The 16,248-nt window shown below is 37.7% G+C and overlaps 1 protein-coding gene and 1 long non-coding RNA gene across 12 annotated transcripts in view; one reads left to right on the top strand and one right to left on the bottom strand.

Annotated features, from left to right (window-relative positions):
- Window positions 1-16,248, top strand: part of LOC308195544 — a 181,667-nt gene that overhangs the window by 155,639 nt on the left and 9,780 nt on the right. The gene's annotated exons all lie outside the window — the stretch shown is intronic.
- Window positions 1-16,248, bottom strand: part of ANO5 (anoctamin 5) — a 55,274-nt gene that overhangs the window by 3,978 nt on the left and 35,048 nt on the right. For all 11 annotated transcript variants that reach the window (XM_080593137.1, XM_080593143.1, XM_080593144.1 and 8 more), the window contains 12 exons: window positions 15,473-15,607; window positions 14,127-14,232; window positions 13,977-14,037; window positions 12,678-12,829; window positions 8,862-8,936; window positions 7,980-8,202; window positions 5,195-5,364; window positions 4,852-4,949; window positions 4,428-4,558; window positions 2,775-2,980; window positions 1,439-1,620; window positions 219-324 (listed from right to left, as the gene is read on the bottom strand). In XM_080593137.1, coding sequence (XP_080449263.1) covers window positions 219-324; window positions 1,439-1,620; window positions 2,775-2,980; window positions 4,428-4,558; window positions 4,852-4,949; window positions 5,195-5,364; window positions 7,980-8,202; window positions 8,862-8,936; window positions 12,678-12,829; window positions 13,977-14,037; window positions 14,127-14,232; window positions 15,473-15,607 — 1,645 coding nt within the window. The remainder of the gene's footprint in view (window positions 1-218; window positions 325-1,438; window positions 1,621-2,774; window positions 2,981-4,427; window positions 4,559-4,851; window positions 4,950-5,194; window positions 5,365-7,979; window positions 8,203-8,861; window positions 8,937-12,677; window positions 12,830-13,976; window positions 14,038-14,126; window positions 14,233-15,472; window positions 15,608-16,248) is intronic.

Consider the following 16,248-nt stretch of genomic DNA (forward strand, 5'->3'; position numbering starts at 1 on the left):
TAGTGTCCTTATCAGTTGTTTTTACTGCTCTTACTCTGAGGTTGACTTACTGATGTCAAAAGCCCTACTTAGACTATTCATTTAAGACGTGCATTTGGGATTACTTAAGGAAGAAACTCTTTTGTACTCTCAGCAATTCTGTTTTCTGTAACATTAGTAGCTACCTAGCAAATGTATAAAGGTATTAATTTCAGAAAGGAGTAACATAGGTAACGTACCTCCATAATAATTATAAAGGCCAGTTTTGCAGCAAGAATGTGCCAAAACTGCATAGTGTGTAAATATCTCCTCTCATGATCTGGAGGATATCGATAGTCTCTGTACCTGTTGAACAGAAAGGCATGCGAAGGTGAAATGTCATTCGGTCTGAGACAGACTACAAGCTCAGTGACACTTACAGGCAAATACAGCTGTCTCTTAAGGAACCTTTTCATCTTGTTTTAAATGGTCTGTTTCCTTCTGCAGAAAAAGGTTGCCTATCCATTTGTTTCTGTCTTATGTTTGCTTAAACATCCACACTCACAGCAACAGAATATAGATGAGTATGTGTGAAATTTTTATACATAGCTTACTCTTTTTTTCAAGCAATAATCAAATAATGCAGGAGTGATGAGATTTATCACACAAAAATTAACAAATATTAAATAAATCCAACTGATGTTGGCAGATTACATACTGAAATAATGCAGGGCTTAATGGAAGCACTGTCTGGAATTTGTGTTCTAACACTGCTCATATGTATAAGTAGGATAAAATCTCCCATGTCTTTAAAACTAAAGCATCATAAAGCTGTAGCAACAACTTGATTTTTTTTTTCTTCACCAAATCAAATCAAAATGCTTCTCTTTTACCACGGACTTCTCTGAAATTCTTTCCCAGTTCTTCCAGAAGCTTCTGATAATTCTTGTGGTAAGAAAGGACTGTTTTCTCTTTTTATTTTTTTTAAACAAAAGTAGGATGGACCACAATTCCAGAGATATTTAGTATGGCACCAATTGACTTCAAAGACCGCATCTCATTTTCAGCTTTGGAGTCTGAACTGCCCCTTAATGATGCTTCCTTGGCCACTGAGGCATTGCAGCCTAAATAGCTTGAAAATTCAGTTTGGTGTTGCAATCTTAGGGACATCAATCTCCTCCATCACTCAAAAAAATAACAAACAAAAAAAATACCAATAGCTTAATTGACTAAAAAAACAAAAGCAAACCACATTTGCCATAAGAGTCTCTTAAAAAAAACTTCTTTTTAATTATGGGCATGATCTCTTACCATCTCAAACACTGCCTTTTTAATAGCTTAAATGCTATGTCTTACATTTCAGAATGATGAAAAGACATGATTTAATTTCTAGTAAACTAATTAGGTCTGCAGTAACTTTTTTTTTTTTACTGTATTCTAAATAAAGGCACAAAATATTTATCATTGTAACAACACCAACCTGCATATGACAAAATTTTCTGGGTTCGTTTTAGGCTTATTTCTCTCAGGAAAATCAGAGATTAGAAACACTGACAAACTATTGTTTATGTATCCGGACATCGGTGAGTCGTCACTTTCAGAATAAGCGTAGTAGTAAACTAAACGAGGAATCATGTCTGATGTGAATGCAACAATAAAAGCCTGAAAAAGAATTTGACAAGAAATTAAGCAAGTTCTACACAAATATAGTGAGCAGATTCATAAAGACTTTTTGGTACCGACTGTGGCATAAACCAGGATCCACTGAGCAAGGGTGACACTTAAGAGGCACCAAATCCCAAATATCTTTTTCTCTAGAAGAGTATTCTGACTTCAAAGTCATTCTTCCCTTTCCTCTCATTTACTAAGTTATCAACTGTTTTATGCAACGCAGGACACATTCCCGTACTTTCTCAGCCCTAAACCGAATCATCTTCTGTCAGCATTTACCACACTCCTTGGTGAAAAAAGAGATGCAGGCTAGAATTCTTCCAAGAACGGACAAACTTGAATTAAGTGTGTGAACCAGCCAAGTTATTTTATGAAAAAGGGGAGCCATTTTCTCCAGCTGTATTGAAAGAGTTAACAATGACTACTGGCACGTTTTGCCTGGAAGCATGAGATATTTGAAATGCTCAGGTACCTTGCTACTTGGGGGTTGGAGTTGGATGATCCTTAAGGTCCCTTCCAACCCGAGCGATTCTGATTCTATACTTCGGCAACAGCTGCAGGTGGTTTTGTTGCCTAAGACATTTGCAGATCTGATACTGCTGAATACACTACATTAAAAAGAAGCAACTCTTTTGCCCAGTGGTCTGCTTTACATTACATTCAAGATGAAATACTGAAATCCCATTTTGTTTCCAGTGTGTAAGAAGTACCCTAAACCACCACCCCTACAGGGGCATCCAAAAGCAGCTGAACTAGCAGCATTCCCACAGAACAGGCTTTACAATGACGAGAGAGAAATGTCATCTGGTAAGCAGACCTAATCCACCTCTCTTGTCCCTTATGGTCCCCTCTGGATGATCAGCGTGCTTCATCAGACTAAGATTCAGACTGGATTATACCATTACAAAATGCTGAAAAAAATTTTCACGTGAATGAAAGATTATAGTCCAATGAAATATGGATGCACATCATCAGCACACAGACAAGCCGAATCAGACAAACAGTTGTACCCTATCTCCACAGGGTAGCACATGATAAAATTAATACTGTTGATGAAGGAGAAAAAGCATTAGCTGATTTTTAAATCTGCAAACTCTGAGTCCATAAAAGAGTCAAAGCTGACTTAGCGCAGTTAGCTTACTTACGTTAGTGACAACAGACAAGATGGCCATTCCATTCAGAATTTCTTGCCAAACTCCTATGCTATGTGCTTTTGCAGCCACCGGTCTTCTGTACTGAGTGGTTAATTTCCAGGAGTCTACTCGAATCTCCAAGATATTATTCATCAGAGCAAGAAGCGGAGCCAGAGGAAAGGACGCCACAAAGAGCGTAATGAATCCAAACTGAATGACTGCAAGGCAGAAAAGACAATTGCTGACACCTGCCTCTAGTAAAGCACCTTCGGGATGACAACGAAACATTCAACTTGGCCCTTACAGACAAATGGCAAGCTTCTGTCAGCACAACAAGTCTCCTCCAGCTCTGCCCAAAGCAAAGTGACAAACTGCCCCAGTCCCAGGCCTGGTCTCTTCAGGCTGCAGCAGCAAAAAGGAAGGGAAATTCAGGTCCTGAAAAATGATGCTGCCAGCAGTGCTGGATACTAATGCTTTCATGGTGCTGCAGTTCTGTTCTCATGAATGGCAAGTAGCTGTAGGGGAAGGGGAACATACTCACACATCAAATTTCTGAATCATGAGAGGAGTTAAAGATAAAAAAAAAAAAGCTGTTTTTTCTCTTTTTCTTTTCCTGCAGTTTGTGCAGATTAAGTAAAAACCCAAAGGGTTTCCTATCAGTTAGACTCCTAAGTAAGAATGAGGAAATACTTCTATTTTTATCACAACCTTACCTCCACCTATTGTTAATGCTTTACACAAAATATTAATGCCAATTTTCCACTGGGGAGTCTTAACTTAGTTTAAGAATTGTAAATAAAATACATAAATGATCACTTTAGTCGTTACCAAAATGAAAGAAATCAATTAACAGGCATGACTAACAAAATTGATTTTTCTTTGAGTATGAATTTCACAAGATCACAGCCCTTCATGAAACATCACCAAGTGTACGAAATGACAATAATATAGCTTCACTAGTATTGCAGTCAATCTAGAATACTTAAAATTACAAGGGACCCCTTTTTAACCAATTTTGTCCTTCTAATAGACAAATATATATGTATGTATATAAATATATAAATATATTTTAAGTATCCTTTAGATTTAGTTTTCTGAATTTCTTTTTCTAATTTCTCGGGTTTTGTAAACTAATTTCATATGCTGATCCTGTTTGCATTACCCCTGAAAAAAACTTTTTCTGTTACTTGAGCTCCCTCTGCTGGTCCACTGGACAGTATCACAGCACAGCGCAAACCAAAACTAAATGGATTCTCTCTGATCTGGTTCATAGATCTCACATCCGCAGCTTAGACCCCACAGCATATTTGGCATTCATCCCATGCTTTGAATTTCCACTGACATCAGCTGATAATGTGCTTGGGAACAAGAACGGGATACAGACTAAGACAGCTGGCTGCACTAAGAATAATGTTCACCATTTGAATGAGTGAAACAGTGTTCACAGTGTTTCTATGAAATTCTATCCCCTGCATTTGAAGATGCAAAGACAGCTTTTTTTTTTTTTCCTCCTCCAAATTGGGCTGGCCTATTTAATCATTTCCAGCTATTAATCCTTTACTGTTTACCATATGAAAATGGTGCCATCAGCCTTCAACAACTTTTCTGCTAAGTGTCAACACAAAGTGCCTTGTCCTCATTCCAAATGTATATTTTTAAACTTACCCATTTCTAGATATTCATAGAATAGGCCCAAGGCTCCAAATGTCTGCAGATCATGGTCCTGCTCCCAGCGACTATACAAATTTTCTGGATTATTTCTGGCTTTCCGTCGTCCCCACCAGTTACAAATCCAACTGCACATGCAGAAAAAGTTAATAATGAGACAAACAGATCGAGGATCCCACTTTCTAAACAAACTCCTTGTTGCAATATGCTTTTACAAACATGGCTTTCAAAAAAAAGATGCAAAAACCTTTATAAAACTGTCTACTTCCTATGCAGTTAATTTGCATACAGTATTTTTTATTGTCATATGTCATATGTTTTTATTGTCATATACATCATATGGCAATGCTCACTAGTCAACTCTTGTTTCCAATAATTTCCTCTGTCCACAACACAGGCATCTCATTGTAAGAAAACTTACGGTACAATGGCCTCTTGGATATTTCCCCAGATCTGCTTGCCAGCCATGACTATGGTGAGCTGTGTCGTCAATTCTATCAAGCAGCCTGCAGGATCACACTAATAGAGACAGATTGGGGGATTAATGGACATGAATAACTGACATTAACTAGATAAAATACATCTTACTGCTCTATAAGTGAAAGAAAGGAGAGCAGTTCTTAAAGGTTATTAAGACAATGCTTAATTTTCACCTGGACTGCCAGTTAAAATATCCTTTTCACCAAGGCTGTTAGAGAAGGACGTTAAATGCTCAACATGCTTGATAAAGTGCATGCTAAAACGTCATGATCAAAAATTCCTACCTCTTCATTTCGCCAGCGATTGAACATGTATGTGTATGCACCTGGGTAACCAACAAACTTCCCTTTGAAGAATGCCACATAGAAGCAGGATGAATAGTAGTTGACAAACTGGAACAGGAACATTTTCATAGTGAGCCTGTTCTCATACTCCATATGAGTTCTGGGAATCTCTGTGAAACCAGAAAACAGTAATTTTATTTTCCGTTATTCCCTTAAAAGGGGTACAGTTTCATAAATACTTATCACCCACAGTGACTTTACATCCCAAAAGAAATGAAAACATAAACAGCCCTCCAAATTCAGTTCAGCAGATGGAGCACCTGTCCTCAGACACCCTACCCTTAATTACAGTGCAATGTTCTGAGTAGACAGGCAGGTGGAATTCCTTCTTGAAATGTTTATTGGCTTCTTGATAGTATCTGTTATCACTTGTAGCATCCCCAAATATTTCATCTCAGAAACAGGCATATCTCAAACATCAACTAGCAGGGGCTCCTAGAGTATGATAATTCTAATGTTGGCAATGCATAAGACAAGGAATATTTTCGCATTGTGGCAGAGGAGTATGTTATGGTACTGCTTCTTCAATGTGCAGTATGTATGCAACTTAAATTGACATCAGGCCTCCGAATTATGAAGCTCACAGTGGGGGGAAGAACACGTGAGGATACAGGCTGCCCAGGAAAGTGGTGGAGTCCCTTTCCTTAGAGGTATTTAAGAGATGTGTGGAGGTGGCAGTAAGGGATGTGGTTTAGTTGATGGGACTCGATAGGTCAGGATGATGGTTGGACTTGGTCATCTTGAAGGTCTTTTCAAACCTAATGATTCTGTCATCTTGGCGGCAGTTAACGTCACAAAGCCTTGGCTTAAGATTTGGCTGCCTCCATAATCACATTTTCCATCATATTTACCTTTTTAAGGTATCAGGGAGCCCTAAGCACAGTATTTATAAAATGGTAACATGCAACCAATTCAAGCTGGAAGAAAGGGGAAGAAAATAAGCCATAAAAATTCTAATTTCTCTGAATTGGTCAGAATCTGGCAGACACGACCTCACCTGCCCTATGGTACAGTTATCTCACATCTGAGTAATGTTTTCAAGTTTGGTGTAAGTTTGCATGACTGAGGAACAGGCGGTATTTACTAGGAACTGAAAACAGGCCACTGTAGAGGAAGCCGTACTCAGAAAGGTGAGGAGGTCCTCCTAGGATGCAGCTCATAAAGATATTCACATTGTCATTGGGTTGTTCAAATGCTTATATCAGATACTCAATGTCCGGTACAGAAGAGATAGGTTGTACATTTGTCCAGAAGCATAATCTGGCCTAGCCTTTTTTTCAAAAATTTAAGAGTTAAGGGAGCTACAACAGACGCTCCTGACAGATGTAGTCAACGTTTCATATTCCCATCCTCAGCCACTTCTCTAAGCCTTAACTGCAGCTCCTAAAGCTGCCGTAGGAGGGCGGCAGTCCCACAGACGTAAATAAATTACTTTCCCTCTGCATCTGCTAACTGCTGGCAGTGCTGACAGTTGGGAAATCAATCCTCCACGCTTCGAAGCAGGAAAACAACATGACAGCCTTCATGCTCGTAAATCGTGCCTTTCAAGAAATAAAAACTAAAGATTTCTGTTATTTTTGCTAGAGGCAATTTTACTTATTACTTGTTCTGTTTTTCCTTGGTCTAATTAGGCCAAGTGAAGTAAGCAATACACATCTGAAATGAGATGGGCCAGAATTAATCAAAATGAAGCCAATGCAACATCCTAGTAAGTTTCTGCAACACATGCTTTCCAACTCTTAATTCCACTTGTAAAATGTCATTAGAAAAGATCATCCAACTGCTTTTATGACAGCTGTACATACTACGAATACCCAATAATTTTCAGCTCTCTACATGCCCTATTCCTGCTGCGTAGTCTGTGAACGTTGCTTCTTCTTGTGAAGCACCTACAAGGACTTGTATGTATAAATCATTATGGGAAAACAAAAAAATACATAGCAAGGTCCCTAGGGAAGGACAGATCCACCAAGCAAGCAGCAGTCGAAGAAAACCTGCCACAAAACTAGGAGATCTTTCTGCATCTGCCTTCCAGCAAGCTCCTCCAGCTCTGGAGCGAGTCTACTGAAAATAATGCTGCCAATGGCCGTACCCACAATGACATATCCTAGGCCCAACTGCTTCTCAACCTACTCAATCTCTGCCTTGAATCTAACTCCAAATCTGTAAATCCATACCTAAGAGAAGGTGTATTAAGTAAAAAAAAAAAAAAACAAACCTGAAACAAGTACACCATCCTATCCCCATTCTCCTACCCACCCTTCTCCCTCCAAAGTAACAAACATGATTATTTCATGTTTTGTTTAAAAACAATGTCTGTTGAAAAGCTGCCATCTCTTAAGAATACATACTCAGGATTTCTAATTGAAATACTGGGAAGTCAAGATGTTTTTAATTCTGTTTGGTGACTCTAACATAACGAATTTTTAATTATGTTCTGAACTGTGATCACCTCTGTTAGACTAGTTTTAATATATGCAAACATTGTAATATGATAAAGCAGTTTATGGTAACTATTCAAATGCAAGGAAAATGTTTAGCATGGTCATGGATACAACTGAGTCACTGTTGCTAACCACAAATTTATGTCCAAAATTACTGATAACCCCTAGACAGTTGGACACGGTGATCTCTGCAGGTCCCTTTCAACTGCAGCTATTCTCTTCTAGATAGCTCCAACGTCTAGCCATTCCTTCAGAGTTCTGTCTTCGTTTACACTGCTTACCCATATCAGTAATCCAGATAGCTATTCTCTCATATATGAAATTCAGTATCATGATGATGACAAAGTTCAGGCAAGAGGCTGTGACCGAAGTTGCCAGCTGAGGGGTCAGTAATCCGCTGATGGGCTGCAGAGTTTGAGTGTTTTCCATGAGGCTGGCAAAGGCGGCATACACTGCAAGACGATACACAATCACAGCTATCATGCTAGCTATGATCAGAGAAACCTAAGGAAAGGACAGAGATGTCAGACACACACCTCAGTATAGATATAAACTCATGCATCTTTTGAAATAAGTTCATCATCATGCTTTATACTCTAAATTTTATTCTTAAGGGTATGAGTTTAGCAGCACTGGAATGCAAAATACACCACAGGTAAAACACTTGGTTATATTAGACACATTAAAGCCACAAAAATTCTTTTGTTAACAGAAGTAAAGCAGACATTCAAAAAAATTGTGCAGAAGGATACAAACTCAAAAATGGAGATGGAAAAGACATGTTAGATTATATTGTCCACTCTGAAATTCACTCTACAGTTATTTCTATAAAGAAATATGTTGTTACTTCATTGTAGTGAATAATATTAAATTTTTTTCACCTTTACTGCACATTTTTTCACTGTTGCTTGCTAATGGCATGTAAGCCAGAGAACAAGTTAGCCCTATGCTAAAATGTCCCATCAAATTACTAGTTAATGACAGATTTCCAAGGTTTTTTATCTTTGTCCACTGAATTGAACTGCATTTTGCATGACCGCAGGAAATCAGCAGGACAATAATCCAAGGGAAGCTAACACACTAGTGTATGTGTTAATGCCATAATTAGTGATGATCAGTAACTGTGATAAACGTTAATGGGATAATTCAAAGAAGATGCTCACCCAGAACAACACTGTAGTTCCTGAGATGCAGAACCGCACAGCCTGGCTAGTTAGAGGCAAGTAAGGCTCCATCTCCTGAAACAGTCAAGCAAGCACAGCATAGTTCACAAATCCATAAACTTATTCCAACATCAAGCAGCACACAGAGCTCTCAACAGCTGTGGGAAAGTGACCACATCCAAGGAAAACCACTCACAACCCCTCTCTCTACAAGGGCAGGTATGACATCATTTTGAATGTGCTGAACAAAAAAAATTCCAAAAAGATCAGGACCAAAGCGGCCATAACAATGCTAAAAGTCAAGACAGTACCTGGAAAGAATGGTTAAACCTTTGTGAAAATCAATTAGTAGCTGAAGGAAAAAGACCAACTGCTTCATTGCGTGAACAGGGCAGAACTGTAATGCTAGGTCAGCTGTCATACAGCACTGAGTTCAAAACTGGACTGGTTTTTAACAAATCATTTGTGTCAGGGTTTCTTAATGATCATGTAATTGGATGTACCATGTTTTTCCACACAGCCAGAAAGCATTTTCTTCCACTCCTTCAATATACTTATTTTTGTATTGAAGAAATGGCTGCATTCATTAGTTGCCAATTGCTGCTGCAGCATCAGGCAGCTAGGTCTTACCCAAAAAAGTATTCCCACATAGCACAAGAACAGTTTTCCATGTTCGTGTAAAGTTTTCTCTTTAGCAACCAATTCTAATTCCTAAAATACCAGATCACATGTGTTAAGAAATGACTGTTTCAAAATCCACACCAATAGAAAAAAATTCGTGGCAAGTAATCTGAATTTAATAAATCTTTGGGCCAGGGTACTGTAGCATACTTCTTTTCCTCTTGGAGGAAGGAACTTTGATTGCTACAGGCCAACGCAATATCAATCGTTCTACTGTTGCTTTTTGATAGCAGTATTATTTAACCAATGAGCAGGTTGATACAGATGTCACTGTTACAGGTGTAATTTGCTGCACTCTCATGAGAAAGTAAAATATAGTGCCTATATCTGCCTAGAGTATACTTACCAAGCACATTTATCAATAAATACTTTAGCCTCTGATTATTACAAGGTTTTTTTTGATGATGGCAACAGTTTGACACTGTATCAATAGAACTATAAAAACAACTGAAGAGAAGATATGAGCACAGATATCAGGTGACTTTACGTAGGCTCATAACGTTTTATATTTATTATGCATTAATAAATATTTATGTTCTATACTAGGGAACAGATGTCTTGCATTCTAGGCTTCTTGAACAGTTTTCTACTTTGGAACAAAATACAGATAATAATATGCAATGACTGAGTAATTTTGAATGGAATGTTTTGTTATTTATTTAGATACAGATTCAACTTAATCAACAAAAGCAGCTTTTAGTTATGATCTAGCTAAATAGTTCAGCACCGTAAGGATGATACCAATACAATTTTAATAGCAAATGAGACGTTAATTCAATCCTGAAGATGGCAAATTTTTATTTCATTGCACCTTGAACCTTGAATCATGGCTAGGAGTAATGAAGAAATAGTTTTCTGGTAGAAGCAAAGCTAGCCTTGGGACGCAAGAAACTCAGTGACCTGTGTCCATATCATCTTACCCAGTCTGCAGAATTAATTTTTTTTTCAATTACTGTTCAGTATTACATATTATCTAATGAAACGGAATTATGCTAAGGTGTGGCTAACCTGTATGACCTGCTGTACCTGGGCATTGATAAGGATCACTGCTAAGCCCTGCTGCACAAAAGCTTCTGAAAATCCACCAAGGTAATAAATGTATGTGTCATAAAATAGAGGATTATGCAGTCATTGAATTTTTATGGCAGCTGTTAATGCATAGTTATAAAGCACAGAACTGTGCACTATCTCAGTCTTAGATAAGAAAAATATATCAAGGTCCAATTTCTATTTCTTTCCTAAATCAATTCCAAATAAGCCATCTACAAGATCTGCATGAATTTAGAGAGAGAGCAGTCTCTTCCCTCAAGACAGTTACACAAATGCACCTAACCCATGCCACCCTGGGCTGTCATCGGCTGTGGCCAGTTCACCTCATCAGACTACAGGTTTTGGACCCTGCCATATGTAACCACTGCCCATGAGCCAGTCCAGTACTTCCTTGCCCTCACACAATTGCTGCAGTATGTTACCTCAGAGCACATGAGGGCCATGAACTGCCTCTGTGATTCCCCCTGCTCTTTCCTTCAACTGCAGCAGAACCGCTGTGGTTCAGTTGGTTTTTGTTACTGTGCAGTTATGTAAGAAAGCGGAGGTTTTCAACCTAAGCATACACAGGGAGGCAAACTAGCAAGTAAACTAGTAAATCTGTTTGCAATTAGCTGAACTAGCTCATCAAAAATTAGGATTTGCCTGAAGACATTTTCCTGAGTATGCAGAAAGCAACACCTTGGCAGAGATGCGCTCAAAATCATAGTGCTTCTCCTCAAAGATCTCTGTGTGACTATGGCGTACAAGTTGCTGGTATAAGAACACCAGCATTAATACTGCATGTGCAGAAGAAGGAGAGAGAGGAAAAAACTTATATATGCTAATTTTATTTCTCATATCTCCTAATAATTAAGTAGACAGCCTTGAAAGACAGGCCTACTGTTTACATAACAATGCTCTGGCTAAGCTTCTGTTTCTTTTCTGAAGACTGTGTCACCTTATTATACTTAAGACTAGTGAAAATCAATTGTTTATAGACAGTTCAAGGAAAAGCAAGGTTGATTTCAAAATACTTCAAATTAAGGTGGTAGATATTGTATTGGAATACAACAATCTGTTCCCTAAATTTGTCAAATAACTCCTTACCTAAATTAAATGTAAATGAAGAAGAGTTCAATAGTGTGGTTAATTATATCTCTATTAGATTTCAGACAAAAAGCTTCAGCAACTTCCATCTCTCTAGTGTTTCCCAAATAACGTGTTTGTGTGTCAAAAGAAAAAAACACAACTAGCCACGCTTGCATATCTTTAGATCAAGAAGACTGCTCTTGCAAAGGGGTGAGAAAGGATGCTTTTAAATGGGTGAAGATTTCAGACTGATATCTTGAAGTGTAAAGAACACCATACAGATGCTGAAAGATGTAAACTCCACCTCTGTATTCCTGATTTCATATACTTATTTCCTGTGGAAATTAATATAATTAGAGAATAATTAATGAAAATTATAAACACACCCCAGAGGCAAAAAAAAAAGTTCTCATTTATTCTCTGTCAAAAACCTAGACAACAAAGACATCTGCAGGAAGACAGCAACAGTCTGAGACGGGATGTGCCTCTCATGTGTGAGAGGCTGATGTGCTGAGAGCCCTCAGTTATCGGTAACCTCAGACTGGAAAGCAGTGCAGCTGCACCACTATGTGCCCTGAAACACAGGGCTGTTAGCTGCAGGACTCACTGACGATAACAAGGCTATGCTGCTTTCAGCACCTAACACACTTTTCTCTCACCCTAGTCAAGGTGTGCAAAGCTCAGTACTCACCAAGTGAATGCCTTCAGTGAGAAAACAGTGTGTTACCAAATGCTGCTTTGGTATTCAGTGCATTCAGTGAGGCTGCAGAGGGTGTAGTTGGGATCATGTTCTACAAATGTAAGCCATGCTGATTGCCATCACAAATGTGCGGAGATCTAATAGCTGAGGGTGTGCCCTACTCCAGTATGAAAGTAGCACTGCTTATATATCACACAAATTTTTACCTAGCAATTAGATACAGAACTCAAGCACTATCAAAATTATCTTTTGGTACATAACTGAATTTGCATTCTTGTCCATTCAGATAATGTACACTACCCAGTAATCTACATTACCTGAGTTACAGGATTCTTCTTCTTTTGTGTACATTTGGCCTCGTACTCTGGCCTCAGCTGGAGTTGTTGCTGTTCCTCTTCAAAATCAACCAAATCCCACTCATATTTCAGTCTAGCTTGCCGTCTCTTCCAAAACTCCAAGAAAAGCGTAACTGCAATTTGGAAGTGTTGAAGTATAGTTATAAAAGAAAAGCAAACAATTTTATGAACCAAGTTAAACTTGTTTCTGCATTGGCTCCTATTCTGCAGTCTATTATTTACTCTCACTATGTGACCCATCTATTTTTAATGACTATTACATTTCAAAGCTAAGAGCATAATACAGATTAAGTATATTAATTAATCTAATTCCAGAAATGGATGAAAAGGAAGGTGCCAAGACAGAAAAAGGCTATTTCCATGGTTATGACAACCATGTTCAAGTAGTTTTAATTCTCATATGCAAATAGCAATACAGAACTAACAAAGGAACTGTGATAATTCAACATGTACATAGATGTGTAACACATGAACAGCTACTACAAATCAGCAGAATTGTTTTCGAGTTGTACATTTGAAGGATTTGTTTTGCTTTTTGATGATTGATATTGTGATCATTATAGAGACAGGGAATGTCTGATGCTTTACATGGTCAAGAATTAGTTTAGCTTAAGTTTGTTTTTAAATATCGGAGAGAACTGATTTCATACATAAACAACTATAAAAGTTATACTATTATATGATGCTCAAAAGGCCTTTTATAAACTACTTTAAAATGTAAACCTTGGGTAATCTGATTGCTCTTATTTGAGCTGGAGAGACTTTATGGTTCATACAATCACAGGAAACCTTATCTTGTGCAATTCTAAAGTCTTTTGATGGTACTTCCTGAATGAGTAATCCATGCTTAAAACCAAGAAAAGCTGAGGAAAACAGCCATACAAAATCAGCTTATTCATAATTGTTTTGAGAAATCTTTGAAAAAGGTTAGTAGTTACATCCTTTGATAACAAATACATGAACTGGCCTTCCATTAGCACAGATGTCTGTGTGTATTACTGGAAGCTCCGTATCCCAACTGAAGATTTCATTATATTTCATATTTATGTATTTGTGAATGTATGTGCATATACATATATACACACACACACACTTATATATTTGTTGGTTATATTTGTGTCCTTTTTTCACTTTTGCATCTGAGGCAGAATATTAAAGCAAAGCCATTCACCCTCCTCCTTCACACCTCCAGTGTCCCTAAGCAGTTTGGCCAAGATCTCTTTATTGCTTAACTTAAAACTTGTTAGCAAACGTACTCACCCCATATGCCCATGAAAATTGCAAAAAAAAGAGTCGCCACATTGTCAAACAAATGGGAATACTGCAACAGAACACATAGGAACAGTTCTGTAACAAAACAATGCTCAGCCCAATCAAAAACGAGAAATGGCTGAAGAATCAGATACAGACCTCTGAGGACTCGCAGGTGGTGTTTAGTCTCCAGTACTCACACTCCCGGTCACAAAGAGGACACATAATGATTTCTCCTCCAATTGCAGGGTCACAGATTTCTTTGCTGAGGACAAAAAAGTTGCACAGTGTCTGTTTTTGTAGCATCTTAAGAGCTGCTACATAAAAGTCATTCACCAGAAAAGAAAAATGTCGAAGTTTGATTTGTTCAAAGCTCAGTATTTGCAGCTTCACAGAGAATATGCCAAGCCTTGTCATTATCACTGGCGTTAACCTGTAGTCAGTCAGGGCAAGCCATGTAAAGGCAGCTGCTGCAAGAAAGAGAATGAGCCCGCACTTGGTATGGGCTTTCTGATTTTTTTTCCAGTAATGAATCGGAGGTCTGTAAGGAGCTGTACAGCACTTGCACTGCTTTCAGGTGAGATAGCAAGCCATGTTATTTTGCATCAAGTTAGTAATGTGCTCGTAACACCTTTCCTAAAAGGAGAGGTGTTAATTCAACTTGGATACCTTTAGTGCGACTTGTTATTTCAATTTAACGACTACATTGAGTGAATTTTACTACCCTGTGTATACTTCAACATGTATAGCAATATTCCCAGGTCAATTCTGAACATAAGTTATGTTTGAGACATGTAAGTCTCAAAATGGCGTGATACAATAGAATGGGTGCAGTGATATTGTGTAGAAACGTAGGTAAAATGCCTGTTGCTGAGCTTTAATTTATGAAAATATCCTTTACAGTTAAAACTCAACATTTTCTCAAATCCTTATAAAAAACAGTAAGCTATGAAGTATCACCCCACATCCCTGAATCTAGTAAATCTTGGGATCCTTGAAGAAACAAATACAATGTTTATTTAAAAAGAAGCAAACTGGCTTCTGAGATAATTGAGCCATCTCTGCCAGTAGAATACTGCTGATCTGTACCACGCTCATGTTTTTGCTAGTCAGTAAAAATGATAACGTACATATAAAGGCCAATAGACTACTCTGCAAGATAGATTAAAATATAAAAGCATAAGGCAACCATTAACACTTGAAAAAAAAATTGGAGATATATCAGTGGTATTCTGTAGACCTTACGTGTTGCACAGAATCCTATACATAAAGTTGTTGCCAAATGGCAATAAAATATTGCTTTTCACCTGCAAGTTGAGTCTTGCTAGTTAATAGTTACCAGTTCTACACAGGCCGTCCACCACCGTTTAGGTCAATAGAGATAGCCAAAGAATAAACTCGTCTGCTTTGAGTTTAAAAGTTTGTTATTTTTCTACATGAGCAATGTTTTCATACTGCTTAACTTTTACCATTATAAGCCCAGGAGATTTCAACACTAAACTTACCTGCTCATATTTTCATCCATTGTAAACAAGCCATAAAGAAAGCAGATTACACCGACAACTGCTGCAAGGAATAGCATCTCAGTGTAAAATCCTAGCCAGGCAAAATAGATTCCTATCTTCTCACCATAGTATTTCCTGAATACAACAAACAAACAAAAACATAACCATCACAACTGAATAGGGGATACAAAGCATAGTTTAAAACTGCGGTAGAACAAACTATCCAGACTCAGTATGAATCAGTTGGCAAAATTCTCATGTAAAATAAGAAAATCCATGGATGTACTCTCATAAATATGATACGTAAAACCAGCTGTTGCAAGTTATACAAGTTGAAAGAACAAAACATATGGTTTCCTTTGAAACCCCTTTCTCCATCCCAGCGGGAAACTCCATCTTTAAATCCTTTCCAAATCAAGATTTACTTTTGTTTTTATTTTTTACTGATCACATAGTTAGAATTAAAGAGTAATTTACCACAGAAACAAAACTGGTTGTGTAACGGAAGTGCTAACTGTAACCCATGAATAAAGCAATGCAGTTGTTATATAATGTGAACTGAATCCAAGAAATGTTGGGTAAGGTTAGTTTCAGTTTTGGTTTAATACTGAATTAAGAGTCAAGCTTCAGAAACTGATTTTATCTACATGTTTTCAGAACTATGTTGAGATTTCCAAATCTCAAATCCATTTAAAAAAATTTGTGGCAGGTATTTATGATAAAATTCAAGATATTCTTTATAGGTGTTCATCTACAGATTAATTATCTATAAGGTA

Source organism: Anser brachyrhynchus, assembly GCF_964034855.1.
Source record: "Anser brachyrhynchus genome assembly, chromosome: 5".
Taxonomy (NCBI): domain Eukaryota; kingdom Metazoa; phylum Chordata; class Aves; order Anseriformes; family Anatidae; genus Anser; species Anser brachyrhynchus.